Source organism: Syzygium oleosum, unplaced genomic scaffold (genome assembly GCF_021117445.2).
Source record: "Syzygium oleosum isolate NSW1041296 unplaced genomic scaffold, Sole_v2.1 Sole_v2.13, whole genome shotgun sequence".
Taxonomy (NCBI): domain Eukaryota; kingdom Viridiplantae; phylum Streptophyta; class Magnoliopsida; order Myrtales; family Myrtaceae; genus Syzygium; species Syzygium oleosum.
In genome coordinates this window covers 1,218-21,089 of record NW_026607497.1, presented here as the reverse complement: position 1 = coordinate 21,089, position 19,872 = coordinate 1,218, and the positions used below count along the sequence as shown (strand labels likewise).

The following is a 19,872-nucleotide window of genomic DNA, read 5'->3' as shown; positions in this document are numbered from 1 at the left end:
AAAAGTAGGGCAAGGACTATTGACGAAAGCAAGGTCATTTGGTTCAAGAAAGCATCATCAATGTACCGTCGGGGTAAATGAAACGGTTCAAATGCATTGACTTCTTAAGTTTTATAAATAAAGAAAAACGAATTAAACGTCACATAATTGAAATGACAAATTTTCCTATTATAATTGTCCCATTTAATTTTAGAATTAATAGGCTCGCGGTGCGTAAATGAAATTTTAAAAAAGAGATCGATGAAAGTTGAGAAAATAGAAAAGTGCGATCCTAGAATATTAATACATTTAACATTTCAACACGGTGAATATGACAAAAGAAGAAAATGTAATGAGATTTTTTTTATATGACGGTGGAGACTAAGTCCTCCCTCTCAATTTCGGGGACGCTTCGGGGTTCAACTTTGGGAAGCTGCCATTAGAGCTGGGAGTTGCCTGTTTTTTTTTTTTTCTCTTTTCGCGTATCCCTGGGTGGGTATTTAAACTCTTGATTCTTCTTTTCTTTTCCTCTTGAGAACCAGGAGGGGGCGGCGACTAGGGGAGTCTCGTCTCGTATCGTCTCTCTAAATAAGAAGTTGTTGGGACATTACCCTCCCTTCGCCCGCCGCCACCACCACAAGCAGCGAAGCCCAGCCAGCCACCGAGCGAGCGAGCGCCCGCGCTGCAGCCAGGGAGAGACAGAGAGAAAACACAGAGCCAGAGAGAGAGAGAGAGAGAGAGAGAGAGAGAGAGAGAGAGAGAGAGACGGTACTTAACTGTCTACGTCTCCGCTGACGCAAGCCGGAGCAACGGTCGGAGGAAGCGGCCTTGTGTCAACCGCCATTGTGAGCTAAACAAGGTTTCTTCTTATTATTTTCTCCGTTCCCATCCCACCCCATCCCACCCAACGGCCCGCTTCTTCCTTGTCTTGTGGTTTTTCTCTTGTGCGTGTACAGATAGATTAAACATCCATATCCATGTCTATCCACTTTGTTCGTGCCTTGTCCTTTGGTTTTTATCCCCACCAACAAACCGCTCGCTCTTGTCCTCTTGACTTGCTACGTAAATACCTTCCGCATTGACAAAAGCTCGACTGACGTTAAGCGCGCCCCATGGGTCTTTTCTTTGCCAGAGACGATGAAGTACGTCCTCGTCACCGGTGGAGTCGTCAGCGGCCTCGGCAAAGGCGTCACTGCCAGTAGCATCGGGGTCCTCCTCAAAGCTTGCGGCCTCCGCGTCACTTCTATTAAGATTGGTACCCCCCTCTGTCGGCTCCCTGTCTGCCTTGCCATCTCTTTCTCTCTTCTTTGCCTCAACTGTCTCTTCTTGTTCTATGATGCTTTTCAGATCCTTACTTGAACACCGATGCCGGGACTATGTCCCCTTTCGAGCATGGCGAGGTGTTTGTCTTAGATGATGGTGGCGAGGTAACAGTCCTTGTGCATGTGATTGACCTACATGTCTCGTTTGCACACTTGCACTTGCTTATCGAGCATATGCCCGCTCTTTGCTTCTCTGCCCATGTTCTCGAGAATTTTCCCCTGGCAACGGAGTAAAAGGTTCGTCGGAAATTGTTTCTTAGGTGGATTTGGACCTCGGAAATTACGAAAGATTTCTTGACATCACTTTAACTCGGGATAATAACATCACAACCGGGAAAATCTATCAGGTATTTAACTCATCAAATTTCTTGCATTTTGTATATGGATGTCTTTGAGAATCAAGCAATACGCCTTCCTAAATTTAACATATTTCTTGGTGTTTTAACAGTCAGTTCTTGACAGGGAGAGAAGAGGCGATTATCTCGGAAAGACGGTCCAGGTCTGTTAAGCAATTTGATCTTGTAAAAGTTAGAGCTTTGCAACTATTACTATTCTTATTCAACTGGACTTAGCATTGTCCGTGGTTTAATTTTTTGTTCACTTTCAGGTTTTCTGTAGTGCTGGGTTCATTATAGTCTTAACCAGATTTTGCTGTTTCCTAGGTGGTTCCACACATTACAGATGCCATTCAAGAGTGGATAGAACGTGCAGCTATGATACCAGTTGACGGTCAAGAAGGCCCGGCAGATGTTTGCGTCATTGAACTCGGTGGAACTATAGGTAAATAGCATCGGTAGTGGCTATTGTTTTCCTGCTTCTGGGTGGACTAAAATCATATCAATGCAGGGGATATTGAATCTATGCCATTTATTGAGGCGCTTGGTCAATTCTCTTACCGAGTAGGTAAGGTTACTCCATGTTTGATATAAGTAAACTTGCTCTTGAGAGTTTTTGGCTAAACATTGTTGTTTACCGACCTAAATGTTCTTGCAGGAGCTGGTAATTTCTGCTTGATTCATGTCAGCCTGGTTCCTGTACTCAATGTTGTTGGTGAACAGGTATCTTTGTTAGAATCAATTTGTCAATTGACTGACTTCTTAAGATGCTAGATATAGATTTAGTAACTAACAGTGTTCCTGAATTTTGTCCTTGGCATGCTAACCATAGCCTCTATGATACTGTCCTGCAGAAAACAAAGCCTACCCAGCATAGCGTCCGAGGTCTTAGAGGACTGGGTTTGACCCCAAATATTCTAGCTTGTAGAAGTGCAAAGGTTTGCCCCATCTATCATTTCTGCACTTCTTTTGATAATTGTGCTGATGGTAGACTAAAGTTGTCAGGTCATCTGTCACAGGCGCTTGATGAGAACGTTAAAGGAAAGCTCTCTCAATTTTGCCATGTGCCGGTATTGCTCTTAATTGGTTATAACTTTGTTGGCCTTTTTCTGACCGATCATTATTCATTTCTAAGCAACTTGATTTCAGGTAGAAAACATTGTGACTCTATATGATGTCCCAAACATTTGGCACATTCCTTTGCTGCTAAGAGTAAGTAGTTAAGAACTTCAAATTTCAAACCATACGCCTTCTATATTTGTTTCATAGCAAAAGGCTCAATATAGCTTCTTCGTACCTTTTTTCAACCCCTCATAATAGGACCAAAAGGCGCATGGAGCAATTCTGAAGGGACTGAACCTTATGGGGTATGTGATGTGAATTGATTCTTCCTTGCCTTTTGTTTTTTCATTCAATAAAGGAATGCTTGCCCCTTTGTTCTGCTTTCTTGGGTATCACTCAACATATCGCCATTTCTATCTAGCGTTGCAAGGAACCCGGAGTTGGAGGAATGGACTGCACGTACAAAAATTTTTGACCAGTTGTGTGATCCGGTGGGCCCTGAACTTCTTTTTGGTTTGTTTTGGCTTATTTGTCCATGTGATATCAGTTGTCACATTTTTTCTTTTGTGCATGTTGCAGGTACGAATCGCTATGGTAGGAAAATACACAGGGCTGTCAGATTCTTACCTCTCTGTCTTGAAGGTGAGATTTGCTTGCTGAAGAGTCATATTTTTGCGGGCATTTTGTGTAATACGTCTCTTGGACGATTCTGCGATGCTTGCGATTTGATTACTTGCTTTATTGCGTTTTCCTATTATTTTGGTTCTTGCTGGTTGGGTTCGCATTTTACCCCTCAAGTCTGATGCGACCACTTTAGTAGTGTGAAAATTTTTCAAATGAGTCTTTTTTTGAAAACAATTAGAATTTCATTTGTTTCCATTTTAAAATAATTTTGGAAAATGAAGTTTCTGGAACACCTTCCTGATTGGCATTTTGTTCTCTATCACATTGGGCAGGAAATGTGCGGTCTGTCCATAATGACAGATTTATTTATCAAAAATATGCTCGCAGAATCTATGTGTGTGGTGTAGTGCTTAGAAGTTGTATTGTAAAAGATTCTTATACTTTGGGTTATACGGCAGGCTCTTTTACATGCTTCTGTTGCCTGCCGAAGGAAACTTATTGTAGACTGGGTTCCTGCTAGCGACTTGGAGGATATCACTTGGAAAGAGGTGAAGCTGAACCTCATTACTTACGTGACTTATTATTTTTGTTCTGTTGTATGTTGCAAATAGTAGTTAGATTGTATACGATCAATAGACAATAATATTTGACTAGTAAGTTTTCCTAGCAGTCTCCTGAGGCGTATAAAGATGCATGGAATTCATTGAAGGTACATTTAGTTTTATACTTTACTAGCCTTTTGGCCCAATATGCAGTTTTGATTTCCTCATTTGCTGATACCCGCTAGTTCCATGATTGCAAGTGATTGAGCAACTGAACTGTTTTTCGTGCACAGGGTGCTGATGGAGTGCTGGTTCCGGGAGGGTTTGGTGATAGGGGGGTGCAAGGGAAGATTCTTGCAGCAAAGTATGCAAGGGAAAATAATGTCCCATTCTTGGGCATTTGCTTGGGGATGCAAATTGCTGTTATAGAGTTTACAAGATCTGTGTTGGGTTTGCATGACGCAAACAGCACAGAATTTGATCCTGAGACGAAGAATCCTTGTGTCTTATTTATGCCAGAGGTATGCAGTACTTCTACAATATTTTACCAAATATGATGATTATAATTCCTTCTGGCTTATTAATTTAATTTTCATCCATTCATGGGCTACATTTATCAGGGTTCAAAGACTCACATGGGAGCGACAATGCGTTTAGGATCCAGGAAAACTTATTTTAGGAACACTGACTGCAAATCTGCAAAGTTGTAAGGAATTGGGAGATTTATGAAATTTTTCATGTTCACGATTGTTAAATTTGGATAAACAAGTGCTTAAGGCTAAATCTTATTTTATATGGTCGTGTCACTCTTACAGGAGATGATGTATCACGAAAATGTTTGATGTATTCATAAAATTTTTATTCCTTTAGGTATGGCAATGCAAGGTTTGTTGATGAGCGACATCGGCACAGATATGAGGTGAATCCGTATCAGCATAAAAATGCTTGTCATAGCAGTCCTGAGTAATCTTCTTTTCTTTTGCTTGCTTGGTCATTAAGAAGCTTAGTTGATATCACCTAGGTAAATCCTGAGATTGTACCAGAACTGGAAAAGGCCGGCCTGCGCTTTGTTGGCAGGGATGAAAGTGGGCAGCGCATGGAAGTAAGTATTCGTGGTACTTTTATAATATGTACTTCAGTTGTGGTTTGTTCTTAATAAATGTGGCGGTACCTGATGATTTTAGTACTATCAAGTACTTCTGCTTTCTTGTTGATTTCATATTTAATTCTGTACATCGACTGCAGATTGTGGAACTGCCTGATCATCCGTACTTCATAGGTGTTCAGTTCCACCCTGAGTTTAAGTCAAGGCCAGGAAAGCCTTCTGGTCTCTTTTTAGGTAATGTATTATTGAATATAAAATGTTTGTCGTCCCTGTTCATGCACAGGTCAATGTCTCCATGGTTTTGTACTCATTTGTACATTTGTCGGTCGTTCACCGTAACCACTGTCTTAGAGAGAGAGAGAGAAAGTTCCACTTAATTTTGCGGGTGAACTATCTTGTGCTGATGCAACCACTGATGAACCTAAATGACAACTTTCTGAGACGCATCCACGATCCTTCTGGAATAGTGTCACTGCACGTAAATTTGCTTGGTCTGTTCAGTTGTGTTTCCTGTTTGATGGTGCGTCTTTGCCAAGGTAATCTTATTGTGTCAGAGATTTATTCTGTTGGAACTGGGAGAATTAATTGGTTCATCAACCGATTTAGATGGTGGAAGTTCCTACGTTATCAGTTTGAATATTTACATTTTCTTAGGCACCTAGTCCTACCATTTTATTTGGCAGTGCCGGTAAGATAGATATCATAATCCAGTTCACTCTTGTTTGCTATCTACAGAATTTGAGCTTTCCTCTGATTAACCTGCCTTAATGTTTTGTTGTTCCCTTTCAACTGCAACAGGACTTATAGCAGCTTCATGTGGGCAGTGGGATGGAGTCTTATGTTATGGAAGCAAGGCAATCACCAATGGCATGAGTAATGGACCCTCGGTCACGAAAAGTTGCATAAATGGAAATGCATCCAAGTTTTTGAATGGCTCATGCAATGCCATACCTATGAATGGTAATGGTGTGCACTGTTGATGCATTCTGTGGCAGTCGCACCGAGGAAGTATGGTTCTCTAAAATTATCGTAGCTTAATCACCAGTTTTAAAGGGATTCGATTCCATTTGTAAAGCAAACAATCATAAATACCACCTTCTTGTATGGTCGAGTGAAGAGAAGGCGGCGAAGTCCTAAATTGCCTCTTCATTTGATGCACTTGGAGTGCCGGAGAACTCCTGCTTGGAATGTGCTTAAGCTGAGGGTTCTAGTGTAATTAAATGGGAATTGGGGCTGGGGACTGCTCAGCATTTTGCTGCCTGCCTGGATACATCATACGCGATCATCATGGGATTGCACCTGACTTGAAAGCAAAAGTTTTGTTGGCTGATTATGAGGGTTAATGAAGTTCACATAATACTGCCCGCATATGATATCGAAGCTTCTGACTACACGGAAAACGAAATGTTTGGTACTTTAGGCTATTTTCAAGGGATTTAATCCCTTCTTTTGGAAAACCCTGAGACTACTGGATTCGTTAATGTCCTTTTTTCCTGGTTCCTGACTTGAGAGCTGTAATTCTTTATAGGAATGTTGCTGAATGATCTACCCTCTCCTTTGGTCCTTTATGGTGCATTGTAGACTTTCTTAGCTTCATGGATTCCCAAATGATCTCCGGAAGTTCATCTACTGATGACACGGTGAATTCGGGCGGGATTAATAAACTGGATCTTTTACTTTTTATTTTATATCAGGATTGAGGGAATTAATTGGTTGGCCTGAAACACTTCTATTTATCATAGTTAATGCAATTATATGTTTGTGAACATCATCCCATCAAAGTAAAGAGAAGCCAAATTACAGTTGGGTAGAATGAAAGGAGGTGGAGATGGATTTAGTGCCATCATTATGTACACATGCAGATGATTATGTGATTCATGACTCTTGTTCAAATTGTAGAAGAGTTTTAAGTTACAAATGCATAGTACATCGCACTTGCTTGAGTTGTTTAATCATCAAACTAGTGCGCCGAACCAGAAAAGCCACGGTCGTTACATTCTCCAATACTAGATTACACGCTGGTGCACAAATTGAGGAATAAGCATTGTATGCGAAGCTCCTCCAGTAGGCAGTAAAATTTAGTCAAGATGGGTCTCCAGAGCCAACCTTAGTAATGCAGGTGCAGGAGCCTAGTTCGATATGAAAGAGGAGAAAGTCATCTTAGAGCTTGAATCTGCAACCGTAGCAGATCCTCTATAATTGTGAGGTAGCAATACTTCACTTCCATGCTGTTTTGATGGGAAGGATCACATATCATTGTCGAAAATTGAAAGTATCAATACGTCACAACATCACAGATGAGAGAATGGGAACGTGAGCACATATTGACTTGCAAACTACACTCTTACCTCCAAATTAGTTTTAATTTTCGCAATTGTTCACCTTCTGGTCTTCCAATCAAATGAGCTCGCAAATAATATCGAAATCTATCACTTGTTTCACTGTGATTATATACCAGGAAGCCAGGGCTCCAATGTTGAGATAAATAGTTTTCAGTGACTACATTACGAAAGCTTTGTAGAGATTAAGATACAACATCCAATGAATGCATAAAGGTCCATCAAATTCTAATATCGAAAGATATTTGATTGTTTGACAAGGCCCTAATCCATTAAAACTTCTGCTTGAACCATCTATGTTCAATTTGCAACTTCCATAAGATTTTGATGACACCATCATGGGGAGGCGCTCCATCTAATGATTGGCTTTTCTTTGATCAAAAACTCGAAGACGAGGGAGATACCGTGGAAATCCCCTTAGCCACATCAAGTGGGATGAACACTTTCCGCAACAAACTTCAACACAACGACGATCTTTAAAGAGTGGCTAATTCTGTTTTGTCTTGTAGCAACATACTGTGAGGGTCACCCTCTTCTTTACCGAACATTTATTGTGTGATTAGATTCACGACAAAGCTATTCCCTCGGTTTAAAGAAAGAGTGAATAACATGGGAAAAAACCGAGCAACCAATTAAAGAACATGATAAGATCAAACTAGAGCAGTGGATCCATCAGAAATAGACAATTTTGCCAATGAACAAAAAAATTTAGCGAACACTCTTCAAAAGTCGACAGGTGAAGCATGATGGACACAGATGAACCATCGACCATCACTTCTCTCAAACACATTAGTCACAAACTGCCCTCCCCAACTGTTACCTTTGGTTTTAACCAGTTCCACACAAGTTACATAGCCCAAATCCCCTCTAACATGAACTCTAACTTCTCGCAGCTCAATCTCCAATGGGAACTCATAGTCTCCCCATACATGAATCCAACTATCCATGACCGATTCATAACCAGATATGCCAAGGACACCTGGGTGTACACAACAAACATGATCCCCTTTTGACCAAATAGCTTGCATGGCAGATAAATCTCCATTTTTAAACGATCTGTAAAATTCAGCATTTGCTGCTAGCATGGATGCTTTGCTATCCTCTTGAATACTACGTAGTGTATCCCTGATTTTTGCAGCTTTTGCATAGTTTTCCTCCTCAATGGCAATTTGGAGCTCCTGCTCTAAAATTTGCTGATCTAGTGTAATGTTTTCGCCACTAAAGGCACTATCCCCTTGTTTTGCTTGACAAGCTGTTGAAGAGAAGAAGGACGAATGGCCTCTAGGAAAGACTACACCAGATATTGGCAAGGTTAGAGCTGGAAAGAAGTGTTCAAAATTGAACAATATCGGCTGTAACATGCAATTTGTAATAAACTATTTGACAAACACAAAATTTTATAGCCAAGGTTCAAGAAACAACTAAAGAGTACCTCATTCAAGAAAAAAATACTCCTATATTAGGAACAGGAATTACATAGGTAAGGTAACTACTAAGACTTCCTATGGGGAATTTATTTGGCTTATCTATTTGCAGAATTAGATGGCAATGATAATGATGAGGCAGGGGAACTTACTTGGCTTACGAAATTGTAAACTCAGCCGACCATGACAATGACGAGGCTGGTAAGAGGATACTACAATGTCCTCCATCTTACGAGTACAAGAAGAGGCATAGTATCCTAGGAGGACGGAACACTTTGATGGGCTGCACTTCCTTGTACAATTAGTACTAATACAAGGAGCAAACGTCAATATGACACTCGCCATTTAGCTGAATGACTGCCTGCCTCTGACTTCAGGTATCTGCTGCCAAAGAGAAGACAACTCAACCAGCTAAAGCTAAAGATCTGATTTCACTGCAATCAAAAGTTCAAAAAAACTATTGTTTTCCAGCATACACAGGAATACTAGCGACCTGGGTTTTGAGTGGTTAGAAAAAATTAGATATTGAATGACAGGAAATAGTGGAGGGAAGAGGACGGCCAAGGGGAAACTTGTCTGTTCATACTGTCATAGTGGAGAGACGAATGTATGTTGCATTAAACATACTTCAATGCTCGGCGAGACACTAGTTTTGCCAGTACCAGAGATATTACAAAACCTCAAGGCGAGCATATAGGAGAAATCTGGAGGATCACTTTTCTAGGGTTCAGAATTAGCATGGATATATAGATTAATTCAGAGTTAAGAGTATATGGTATCAGTATGACCAGAAAAATGTAAAATTTGAGAAGACCATTGCAAAGCAGATGCTTTCTGGAATTTCATCAAGCAGGTGGCGTGGAATCGTGATGGCGTGGGTTTTCATGGATTCTAATGTTATCAACCGTTACTTAAGAAGATTCATGAAATGTATCAACTGTGCTGTTTCATTAGAAAGCAAAAAAAGAGAAATTTCTCGAGGTCCAAGCAGTTTGGGTCCGCGATTGGAAAATCATGGTCTCCTTCCTGACACGGGGTAGTGATCTAACACCAGACCTATAAAAGCGAAAAATTCAAGAGGAATCAATTGTATCAACCCATACAAGCTAGAGTGCATACCGTCTCCGTAATCCCACTGAGTCATACGAATTACTTACTGCCAGATGGGTGTAGGGGTGGGGGTGTCCTCAAAATCCAAGAAAAACTGAGAATATGGGCGCGCCACAATACGAATAAGAATGGGAAGAACAAGAAGTAATTGCAGGACGACCAATGAAGAAGAAGAAGAAGAAAGCGGAAGGGAACGTTCGCTGCACAAGAAGCAAAACTATACTGAGAGAGAGGGAGAGGGAGAGGGAGAGGGAGACAAAAATTACCTTTGGGGTTTGGCAACGTTCAAATCCATAAGCAACGTTCCTTGTTCTGGGATTGAAAGTTGGGTGAAATCGCTTCAGGATGACAAGTCACCTCGCTAAACTCGTTGGAATCGCGAGTCGATTCGCGATCTCATCAAGTTCCCCAAATGCTGGGCCTCTGCTGCTTCTTCTTCTTCTTCTTCTTCTTCGTGGGCCGATCCAGAAAATCCAGCCGACAAGCCCCTTAACTTTAAAATGGAGCGGTGAGTTTCCAATAAGCAAAGTGAAACTGACGAAACTTTACCGTTTCAAGATTGAACATCTGTATGGGAAAACAAGAATTTTATAGAGAATTGAAACAGTCTTTTATCAATCGCTTCGACTCCTCCACAGGGGCTTTTGGCTTTTGGGCGTTAATTAACTCAACTTGCTCGAAAAAATTCAAGAGCACCATCAAATCTCACTCTCTCTCTCTCTAGCGAGAGAGAGAGAGAGAGAGAGAGAGAGAGAGAGAGAGAGAGAGAGAGAGAGAGAGAGAGAGAGAGAGAGAGAGAGAGAGAGAGAGAGAGAGAGAGAGAGAGAGAGAACTTGTTGTAGCAAATTTGTATTCTTTTCTTTTATAGGGATTTCCACTTAACACTTGATTCTAACGGTAAAATCTTTTTGATTGACATAAGAAAAAGAATAAAGAAAAACTCGATACTTTTGAAAGTTGGTGATACAATACTGGTTGATTATATGGGCGCATTTGCATTGATTCCATGCATCATGTAATTTGGACGACATGACGCTCGACAATCACAAATGTTGGGCGATGCTATTAGCCGTGTAATCGAAGAGAGGACAATTGAGAGCTCACCAAAATAATCCTCTGGAAAATCGTACATAAATAAAATTATTGGTCACTATACTTTCATGCTTGTTCAAATTAAGCCCACGTAGATTTAAATAGTTTAAAAAAATTATCCTATTTTCATAAAATAGGTTTTAGGTTTAGGGTTTAGGGCTTTAGGTTTTAGGGTTTAGGTTTTTAGGGTTTAGGCTTTTTAGGCCTTTGGGGTTTTTAGGGTTTGGGGTTTTTTAGGGCCTGGGGCCTTGGGCCTGGGGCCTTTAGGCCTGGGGCCTTTGGCCTTGGGGCCTGGGCCTTGGGGGCCTGGGGGCCTGGGGCCTGGGGCCTGGGGGCCTGGGGGCCTGGGGCCAGGGCCTAGGGGCCTGGGGCCTAGGGCCTGGGGCCTTAGGGCCTAGGCCTTGGCCCAGGCCTAGGGGCCTAGGGCCCAGGCCTAGGCCTAGGCCTAGGCCTAGGCCTAGGCCCAGGCCTAGGCCCAGGGCCTAGGCCTAGGCCTAGGCCTAGGCCTAGGCCCAGGCCTTTAGGCCTAGGCCTAGGCCTTTTAGGCCTAGGGCCTAGGCCTTTTGGCCTAGGCCTTTGTGCCCAGGCCTAGGCCTAGGCCTTTAGGCCTAGGCCTAGGCCTTTTAGGCCTAGGCCTAGGCCTTAGGCCTAGGCCTTTAGGCCTAGGCCTTTAGGCCTAGGCCTAGGCCTAGGCCTAGGCCTAGGGCCTAGGCCTTTAGGCCTAGGCCTAGGCCTAGGCCTAGGCCTAGGCCTAGGCCTAGGCCTAGGCCTAGGCCTAGGCCTAGGCCCAGGCCTAGGCCTAGGCCCAGGCCCAGGCCTAGGCCCAGGCCTAGGCCTAGGCCTAGGCCTAGGGCCTAGGCCTAGGCCTAGGCCTAGGCCTAGGCCTAGGCCTAGGCCTTGTGGCCTTTGGCCTAGGCCTTAGGCCTTTAGGCCCAGGGCCTCCTAGGCCTAGGCCTAGGCCTAGGCCTAGGCCTAGGCCTAGGCCCAGGCCTAGGCCTAGGCCCAGGCCCAGGCCTAGGCCCCAGGCCTAGGCCTAGGCCCAGGCCCAGGCCTAGGCCCAGGCCCAGGCCTAGGCCTAGGCCTAGGCCTAGGCCTAGGCCTAGGCCTAGGCCCAGGCCCAGGGCCTAGGCCAGGCCCAGGGGCCTAGGCCCAGGGCCCAGGGCCTAGGCCTAGGCCTAGGCCTAGGCCTAGGCCCAGGCCCAGGCCCAGGGCCCAGGCCCAGGCCTAGGCCCAGGGCCCAGGCCCAGGCCCAGGCCCAGGCCCAGGCCCAGGCCAGGCCCAGGCCTAGGCCCAGGCCTAGGCCTAGGCCTAGGCCTAGGCCTAGGCCTAGGCCCAGGCCCAGGCCTAGGCCCAGGCCAGGCCCAGGCCTAGGCCAGGCCTAGGCCCAGGGCCCAGGCCTAGGCCTAGGCCCAGGCCCAGGCCTAGGCCTAGGCCCAGGGCCTAGGCCTAGGCCTAGGCCTAGGCCTAGGCCTAGGCCCAGGCCTAGGCCTAGGCCAGGCCAGGCCTAGGCCTAGGCCTAGGCCTAGGCCTAGGCCCAGGCCTAGGCCTAGGGCCTAGGCCTAGGCCAGGGCCTAGGGCCTAGGCCTAGGCCCAGGCCCAGGCCCAGGGCCCAGGGCCCAGGGCCAGGCCCAGGCCCAGGCCCAGGGCCCAGGGCCTAGGCCTAGGCCTAGGCCAGGCCTAGGCCTAGGCCTAGGCCAGGCCCAGGCCTAGGCCCAGGCCCAGGCCCAGGGCCTAGGCCCAGGGCCTAGGCCCAGGCCCAGGCCAGGCCAGGCCCAGGGCCCCAGGGCCTAGGCCCAGGGCCAGGGCCTAGGCCTAGGCCTAGGCCTAGGCCTAGGCCAGGCCAGGCCTAGGGCCCAGGCCTAGGCCCAGGGCCTAGGCCTAGGCCCAGGCCTAGGCCCAGGCCCAGGGCCCAGGGCCCAGGCCCAGGCCTAGGCCTAGGCCGGCCCAGGCCTAGGCCTAGGCCTAGGCCTAGGGCCTAGGCCTAGGCCAGGCCCAGGCCAGGCCTAGGGCCCAGGCCAGGCCTAGGCCCAGGCCCAGGGCCCAGGCCTAGGCCTAGGCCTAGGCCCAGGCCTAGGCCTAGGCCTAGGCCTAGGCCCTAGGCCTAGGCCCAGGGCCTAGGCCTAGGGCCTAGGCCTAGGCCAGGCCTAGGCCTAGGCCTAGGCCTAGGCCTAGGGCCTAGGGCCTAGGCCTAGGGCCTAGGCCTAGGCCCAGGCCCAGGCCCAGGCCCAGGCCCAGGCCCAGGCCTAGGCCTAGGGCCCAGGCCCAGGCCCAGGCCTAGGCCTAGGGCCCAGGCCTAGGCCTAGGCCTAGGCCAGGCCTAGGCCAGGCCTAGGCCTAGGCCCAGGGCCCAGGCCCAGGCCCAGGCCTAGGCCTAGGCCTAGGCTAGGCCTAGGCCCAGGGCCCAGGGCCCAGGCCCAGGCCAGGCCCAGGGCCCAGGCCCAGGGCCAGGCCCAGGCCCAGGCCCAGGCCCAGGGCCCAGGCCTAGGCCTAGGCCCAGGCCCAGGCCTAGGCCTAGGCCCAGGCCTAGGCCCAGGGCCAGGCCTAGGCCTAGGCCAGGCCCAGGCCCAGGGCCTAGGCCTCAGGCCTAGGGCCCAGGGCCTAGGCCTAGGCCTAGGCCCAGGCCCAGGCCTAGGCCTGGGCCCAGGCCCAGGCCTAGGCCTAGGGCCTAGGCCTAGGCCTAGGCCTAGGCCTAGGCCTAGGCCAGGCCCAGGGCCTAGGCCTAGGCCTAGGCCTAGGCCCAGGCCTAGGCCTAGGCCTAGGCCTAGGCCCAGGCCCAGGCCTAGGCCTAGGCCTAGGCCCAGGCCTAGGCCTAGGCCCAGGGCCTAGGCCCAGGCCCAGGCCCAGGCCTAGGCAGGCCCAGGCCTAGGCCCAGGGCCCAGGCCTAGGCCTAGGGCCTAGGGCCTAGGGCCTAGGGCCCAGGGCCTAGGCCTAGGCCCTAGGCCTAGGCCTAGGCCTAGGGCCTAGGCCCAGGCCCAGGCCCAGGCCCAGGCCCAGGCCCAGGCCCAGGCCCAGGCCCAGGCCCAGGCCCAGGCCCAGGGCCCAGGCCTAGGGCCCAGGCCAGGCCTCAGGGCCCAGGCCCAGGCCTAGGCCTAGGCCTAGGGCCTAGGGCCTAGGCCTAGGCCCAGGCCTAGGCCCAGGCCAGGCCCAGGCCCAGGCCAGGCCTAGGCCTAGGCCCAGGCCCAGGGCCCAGGGCCCAGGCCTAGGCCCAGGCCTAGGCCCTAGGCCCAGGCCCAGGCCCAGGCCTAGGCCTAGGCCCAGGCCTAGGCCTAGGCCCAGGGCCCAGGGCCCAGGCCCAGGCCTAGGCCTAGGCCCAGGGCCCAGGCCTAGGGCCTAGGCCAGGGCCTAGGCCCAGGGCCTAGGCCTAGGCCCAGGCCCTAGGCCCAGGCCCAGGCCCAGGCCCAGGCCTAGGCCAGGCCCAGGCCCAGGCCCAGGCCCAGGCCCAGGCCTAGGCCCAGGCCCAGGCCCAGGCCTAGGCCCAGGCCAGGCCAGGCCTAGGCCTAGGCCCAGGCCCAGGCCTAGGCCCAGGCCCAGGGCCCAGGCCCAGGCCCAGGCCCAGGCCCAGGCCCAGGCCCAGGCCCAGGCCCAGGCCCAGGCCCAGGCCCAGGGCCCAGGCCCAGGCCCAGGCCCAGGCCCAGGCCCAGGCCTGGGCCCAGGCCCAGGCCCAGGCCCAGGCCTAGGGCCTAGGCCCAGGCCTAGGCCTAGGCCTAGGGCCTAGGCCCAGGCCCAGGCCCAGGCCCAGGCCCAGGCCCAGGGCCCAGGCCCAGGCCCAGGCCCAGGCCCAGGCCCAGGGCCTGGGCCCAGGCCCAGGCCCAGGCCTAGGCCCAGGCCTAGGGCCCAGGCCCAGGCCCAGGGCCCAGGCCAGGCCTCAGGGCCCAGGGCCCAGGGCCCAGGCCCAGGCCTAGGGCCTAGGCCTAGGCCTAGGCCCAGGCCCAGGCCCAGGCCCAGGCCTAGGCCTAGGCCTAGGCCCAGGCCTAGGCCTAGGGCCCAGGCCCAGGGCCCAGGGCCCAGGCCTAGGCCTAGGCCCAGGCCCAGGCCTAGGCCCAGGCCTAGGCCTAGGCCTAGGCCTAGGCCTAGGCCTAGGCCAGGCCCAGGCCCAGGCCTAGGCCCAGGCCCAGGCCCAGGCCCAGGCCCAGGCCCAGGCCCAGGGCCCAGGCCTAGGCCCAGGCCCAGGCCCAGGCCCAGGCCTCAGGCCTAGGCCCAGGGCCTAGGGCCTAGGCCCAGGCCTAGGCCCAGGCCTAGGCCTGCCAGGCCTAGGCCAGGCCCAGGGCCCAGGCCCAGGCCTAGGCCCAGGCCCCAGGCCCAGGGCCCAGGCCTAGGGCCTAGGCCCAGGCCCAGGCCCAGGCCCAGGCCCAGGCCCAGGCCCAGGCCCAGGCCTAGGCCCAGGCCTAGGCCTAGGGCCTAGGCCTAGGCCTAGGCCCAGGGCCTAGGCCTAGGCCTAGGCCCAGGCCTAGGCCTAGGCCTAGGCCTAGGCCCAGGCCTAGGCCTAGGCCCAGGCCAGGCCCAGGCCTAGGCCAGGCCCAGGGCCTAGGCCCAGGCCCAGGCCCAGGCCCAGGCCCAGGGCCTAGGCCCAGGCCTAGGCCCTAGGCCTAGGCCAGGCCTAGGCCCAGGCCTAGGCCCAGGCCCAGGGCCTAGGCCTAGGCCCAGGCCCAGGGCCCAGGCCCAGGGCCCAGGCCTAGGCCCAGGCCCAGGGCCTAGGGCCTAGGCCTAGGCCTAGGCCTAGGCCCAGGCCTAGGGCCCAGGGCCCAGGGCCCAGGGCCTAGGCCCAGGGCCCAGGCCCAGGGCCCAGGCCCAGGCCTGGCCAGGCCCAGGCCCAGGCCTAGGCCTAGGCCCAGGCCTAGGCCTAGGCCCAGGGCCTAGGCCTAGGCCTAGGCCTAGGGCCTAGGCCTAGGCCTAGGCCTAGGGCCTAGGCCAGGGCCTAGGCCTAGGGCCAGGCCTAGGCCTAGGCCCAGGGCCCAGGGCCTAGGGCCCAGGGCCCAGGCCTAGGGCCCAGGCCTAGGCCCAGGCCTAGGCCTAGGCCTAGGCCTAGGCCTAGGCCTAGGCCTAGGCCTAGGCCTAGGGCCTAGGCCTCAGGGCCTAGGCCTAGGCCCAGGCCCAGGCCCAGGCCTAGGCCTAGGCCTAGGGGCCTAGGCCCAGGCCTAGGGCCTAGGGCCTAGGGCCTAGGGCCTAGGGCCTAGGCCCAGGGCCTAGGGCCCAGGCCTAGGGCCCAGGCCCAGGCCTAGGCCCAGGCCTAGGCCTAGGCCCAGGCCCAGGGCCTAGGGCCCAGGGCCCAGGCCTAGGGCCTAGGCCTAGGGCCTAGGCCCAGGCCTAGGCCTAGGCCTAGGCCTAGGCCTAGGCCTAGGCCCAGGCCCAGGGCCCAGGCCCAGGGCCCAGGCCCAGGCCCAGGCCCAGGCCCAGGCCCAGGCCCAGGCCCAGGCCAGGCCCAGGCCTAGGCCCAGGCCCAGGCCCAGGCCCAGGCCCAGGCCTAGGCCCAGGCCTAGGGCCTAGGCCTAGGCCTAGGCCTAGGCCTAGGGCCCAGGCCCAGGCCCAGGCCCAGGGCCCAGGCCTGGCCCAGGGGCCCAGGCCCAGGCCTAGGCCCAGGCCAGGCCCAGGGCCCAGGCCCAGGCCCAGGCCCAGGCCCAGGGCCTAGGCCTAGGCCCAGGCCCAGGCCCAGGGCCAGGCCAGGCCCAGGCCCAGGCCCAGGCCTAGGCCTGGCCCAGGCCTAGGCCCAGGCCCAGGGCCCAGGCCCAGGCCAGGCCCAGGGCCCAGGCCTAGGCCTAGGCCTAGGCCTAGGCCTAGGGCCCAGGCCTAGGGCCCAGGCCCTAGGCCCAGGGCCCAGGGCCCAGGCCCAGGCCCAGGGCCCAGGCCCAGGCCCAGGGCCCAGGCCCAGGGCCTAGGGCCCAGGCCCAGGCCCAGGCCCAGGGCCCAGGGCCCAGGCCCAGGCCCAGGCCCAGGCCCAGGCCCAGGCCTAGGGCCTAGGCCCAGGGCCCAGGCCTAGGCCCAGGCCCAGGGCCCAGGCCCAGGCCTCAGGCCTAGGCCCAGGCCCAGGCCCCAGGCCTAGGCCTAGGCCTAGGCCCAGGGCCCAGGCCTAGGGCCTAGGCCAGGCCAGGCCCAGGCCAGGCTTAGGCCTAGGCCAGGCCTAGGCCTCAGGGCCTAGGCCCAGGGCCCAGGCCCAGGCCCAGGCCCAGGCCTAGGCCCAGGCCCAGGGCCTAGGCCTGGCCCAGGGCCCAGGCCCAGGCCCAGGGCCCAGGCCTAGGCCTAGGCCTAGGCCTAGGCCCAGGCCCAGGCCCAGGCCTAGGGCCTAGGGCCCAGGCCCAGGCCTAGGCCTAGGCCTAGGCCCAGGCCCAGGCCCAGGCCTAGAGGCCTAGGGCCTAGGCCTTAGGCCTAGGCCTAGGCCAGGCCCAGGCCCAGGGCCCAGGCCCAGGCCCAGGCCTAGGCCCAGGGCCCAGGGCCTAGGCCTAGGCCTAGGGCCCAGGCCCAGGGCCTAGGCCTAGGCCAGGCCCAGGCCTGGCCTAGGCCCAGGCCCAGGCCTAGGGCCTAGGCCCAGGCCCAGGCCCAGGGCCCAGGCCCAGGCCCAGGCCTAGGCCCAGGCCCAGGGCCCAGGGCCTAGGGCCCAGGCCCAGGCCCAGGCCCAGGCCTCAGGGCCCAGGGCCTAGGCCCAGGCCCAGGCCCAGGGCCTAGGCCCAGGGCCCAGGCCTAGGCCCAGGGCCCAGGCCCAGGCCTAGGCCCAGGCCTAGGCCCAGGCCCAGGCCTAGGCCAGGCCTAGGCCTAGGCCCAGGCCCAGGCCCAGGGCCCAGGCCCCTAGGCCCAGGCCTAGGCCTAGGCCAGGCCTAGGCCCAGGGCCCAGGCCCAGGCCCAGGCCTAGGCCTAGGCCTAGGCCTAGGCCTAGGCCTAGGCCTAGGCCTAGGCCCAGGGCCCAGGCCCAGGGCCCAGGGCCCAGGGCCCAGGCCTAGGCCTAGGCCCAGGGCCCAGGGCCTAGGCCTAGGCCTAGGCCCAGGGCCCAGGCCCAGGCCCAGGCCTAGGCCTAGGCCCAGGCCCAGGGCCCAGGCCCAGGCCCAGGCCCAGGCCTAGGCCTAGGGCCCAGGCCTAGGCCTAGGCCTAGGGCCCAGGCCCAGGCCCAGGCCCAGGCCCAGGCCCAGGCCCAGGCCCAGGGCCTAGGCCTAGGCCCAGGCCTAGGGCCCAGGCCCAGGGCCCAGGCCCAGGCCCAGGCCCAGGGCCCAGGCCCAGGCCCAGGCCCAGGGCCCAGGCCCAGGCCCAGGCCCAGGGCCCAGGCCCAGGGCCCAGGGCCCAGGCCCAGGCCCAGGCCCAGGCCCAGGCCCAGGCCCAGGGCCCAGGCCCAGGCCCAGGGCCTAGGCCTAGGCCTAGGCCCAGGCCCAGGGCCCAGGCCCAGGGCCTAGGGCCCAGGCCTAGGGCCTAGGCCCAGGCCCAGGCCCAGGCCCAGGCCTAGGCCCAGGCCCAGGCCTAGGCCTAGGCCCAGGCCCAGGGCCTAGGCCTGGGCCCAGGCCTAGGGCCTAGGGCCCAGGGCCCAGGCCCAGGGCCCAGGCCCAGGGCCCAGGGCCCAGGCCCAGGCCCAGGCCCTAGGCCTAGGCCCAGGGCCCAGGCCTAGGCCCAGGCCTAGGCCCAGGGCCCAGGGCCCAGGCCCAGGCCCAGGCCCAGGCCCAGGGCCCAGGCCCAGGCCCAGGCCTAGGCCAGGCCTAGGGCCCAGGGCCTAGGGCCCAGGGCCCAGGCCCAGGCCAGGCCCAGGGCCCAGGCCCAGGCCCAGGCCTAGGCCCAGGGCCCAGGCCCTAGGCCCAGGCCTAGGGCCTAGGCCTAGGCCTAGGCCCAGGCCCAGGGCCCAGGCCCAGGGCCCAGGGCCCAGGCCCAGGCCTAGGGCCTAGGGCCCAGGCCCAGGCCCAGGCCCAGGGCCCAGGCCCAGGCCCAGGCCCAGGGCCCAGGCCCAGGGCCCAGGCCCTAGGCCCAGGCCCAGGCCCAGGCCCAGGCCCAGGCCCAGGCCCAGGCCCAGGGCCCAGGCCCAGGCCCAGGCCCAGGGCCCAGGCCTAGGCCCAGGGCCCAGGCCCAGGCCCAGGGCCCAGGGCCCAGGGCCCAGGCCTCAGGCCCAGGCCCAGGCCCAGGCCCAGGCCTAGGCCCAGGCCTAGGGCCCAGGCCCAGGCCCAGGCCCAGGCCCAGGCCCAGGCCCAGGCCCAGGCCCAGGCCCAGGGCCTAGGCCCAGGCCCAGGCCCAGGCCCAGGGCCCAGGCCCAGGGCCCAGGCCCAGGCCCAGGGCCTAGGGCCCAGGCCTAGGCCCTAGGCCCAGGCCTAGGCCTAGGGCCCAGGCCCAGGCCCAGGGGCCCAGGGCCCAGGCCTAGGCCCAGGGCCCAGGGCCCAGGCCCAGGCCCAGGCCCAGGCCTAGGCCCAGGCCCAGGCCTAGGCCTAGGGCCCAGGCCTAGGGCCCAGGGCCCAGGCCCAGGCCCAGGCCCAGGCCTAGGGCCTAGGGCCCAGGCCCAGGGCCCAGGCCAGGGCCCAGGGCCCAGGCCTAGGCCTAGGCCCAGGCCCAGGCCTAGGGCCCAGGGCCTAGGGCCTAGGCCCAGGGCCCAGGGCCCAGGGCCCAGGCCCAGGCCCAGGCCCAGGCCCAGGCCCAGGCCCAGGCCCAGGCCCAGGCCCAGGCCCAGGGCCCAGGCCCAGGCCTAGGCCCAGGGCCCAGGCCTAGGCCCAGGCCCAGGCCCAGGCCCAGGCCCAGGGCCCAGGGCCTAGGCCTAGGGCCTAGGCCCAGGCCCAGGGCCCAGGGCCCCTAGGCCCAGGCCTAGGCCCAGGCCCAGGCCCAGGCCCAGGGCCCAGGGCCCAGGCCCAGGCCCAGGCCCAGGCCCAGGCCCAGGCCCAGGCCCAGGCCCAGGCCCAGGCCCAGGGCCTAGGCCTAGGCCCAGGCCCAGGCCTAGGCCCAGGCCCAGGCCCAGGGCCTAGGCCTAGGCCCAGGGCCCAGGCCCAGGC

The 19,872-nt window shown here is 56.5% G+C and overlaps 2 protein-coding genes across 8 annotated transcripts; one reads left to right on the top strand and one right to left on the bottom strand.

Annotated features, from left to right (window-relative positions):
- Positions 1–485: 485 nt before the first annotated feature.
- On the top strand, positions 486–6,657 carry LOC115692261 (uncharacterized). 3 transcript variants are annotated; one of them, XM_030619064.2, is made up of 22 exons: positions 501–824; positions 1,112–1,234; positions 1,327–1,406; positions 1,562–1,648; positions 1,750–1,800; positions 1,964–2,081; positions 2,148–2,204; positions 2,295–2,359; positions 2,491–2,574; positions 2,656–2,706; positions 2,786–2,848; positions 2,957–3,003; positions 3,120–3,189; positions 3,278–3,340; positions 3,781–3,870; positions 3,993–4,031; positions 4,158–4,385; positions 4,485–4,570; positions 4,735–4,783; positions 4,886–4,966; positions 5,110–5,203; positions 5,768–6,657. In XM_030619064.2, the coding sequence occupies exons 2-22, from the start codon at positions 1,117–1,119 to the stop codon at positions 5,947–5,949; spliced, it is 1,803 nt and encodes a 600-aa protein (XP_030474924.1). In that variant the 5' UTR covers positions 501–824; positions 1,112–1,116; the 3' UTR covers positions 5,950–6,657. The 3 variants fall into 3 exon arrangements, with proteins under 3 accessions (XP_056173317.1, XP_030474924.1, XP_030474923.1); XM_030619063.2 differs by having other exon boundaries at positions 501–838; XM_056317342.1 differs by lacking the exons at positions 5,110–5,203; positions 5,768–6,657 and having other exon boundaries at positions 486–838; positions 4,872–4,962.
- A 1,319-nt stretch (positions 6,658–7,976) lies between these two features.
- LOC115692216 (uncharacterized) lies at positions 7,977–10,257 on the bottom strand. 5 transcript variants are annotated; one of them, XM_030618992.2, is made up of 3 exons: positions 10,109–10,257; positions 8,885–9,113; positions 7,977–8,599 (listed from the first exon to the last, which is right to left on the bottom strand). In XM_030618992.2, the coding sequence occupies exons 2-3, from the start codon at positions 9,075–9,077 to the stop codon at positions 8,031–8,033; spliced, it is 762 nt and encodes a 253-aa protein (XP_030474852.1). In that variant the 5' UTR covers positions 9,078–9,113; positions 10,109–10,257; the 3' UTR covers positions 7,977–8,030. The 5 variants fall into 5 exon arrangements, with proteins under 5 accessions (XP_030474852.1, XP_056172906.1, XP_056172905.1 ...); XM_056316931.1 differs by lacking the exon at positions 10,109–10,257 and adding an exon at positions 9,852–10,102 and having other exon boundaries at positions 8,885–9,116; XM_056316930.1 differs by lacking the exon at positions 10,109–10,257 and adding an exon at positions 9,852–10,102.
- Between the last annotated feature and the right edge of the window lie 9,615 nt (positions 10,258–19,872).

Bases quoted from the DNA above. Each gene is read 5' to 3' on its own strand.
- LOC115692216 (XM_030618992.2), bottom strand. From the start codon at position 9,077: ATGGCGAGTGTCATATTGACGTTTGCTCCTTGTATTAGTACTAATTGT. The intron at 8,600-8,884 runs GTAAGTTCCCCT...TATCTGGTGTAG, and splicing joins TTTACAATTTCGTAAGCCAA to TCTTTCCTAGAGGCCATTCG.
- LOC115692261 (XM_030619064.2), top strand. From the start codon at position 1,117: ATGAAGTACGTCCTCGTCACCGGTGGAGTCGTCAGCGGCCTCGGCAAA. The intron at 2,360-2,490 runs GTATCTTTGTTA...ACTGTCCTGCAG, and splicing joins TCAATGTTGTTGGTGAACAG to AAAACAAAGCCTACCCAGCA. The intron at 2,849-2,956 runs GTAAGTAGTTAA...CCCTCATAATAG, and splicing joins ACATTCCTTTGCTGCTAAGA to GACCAAAAGGCGCATGGAGC.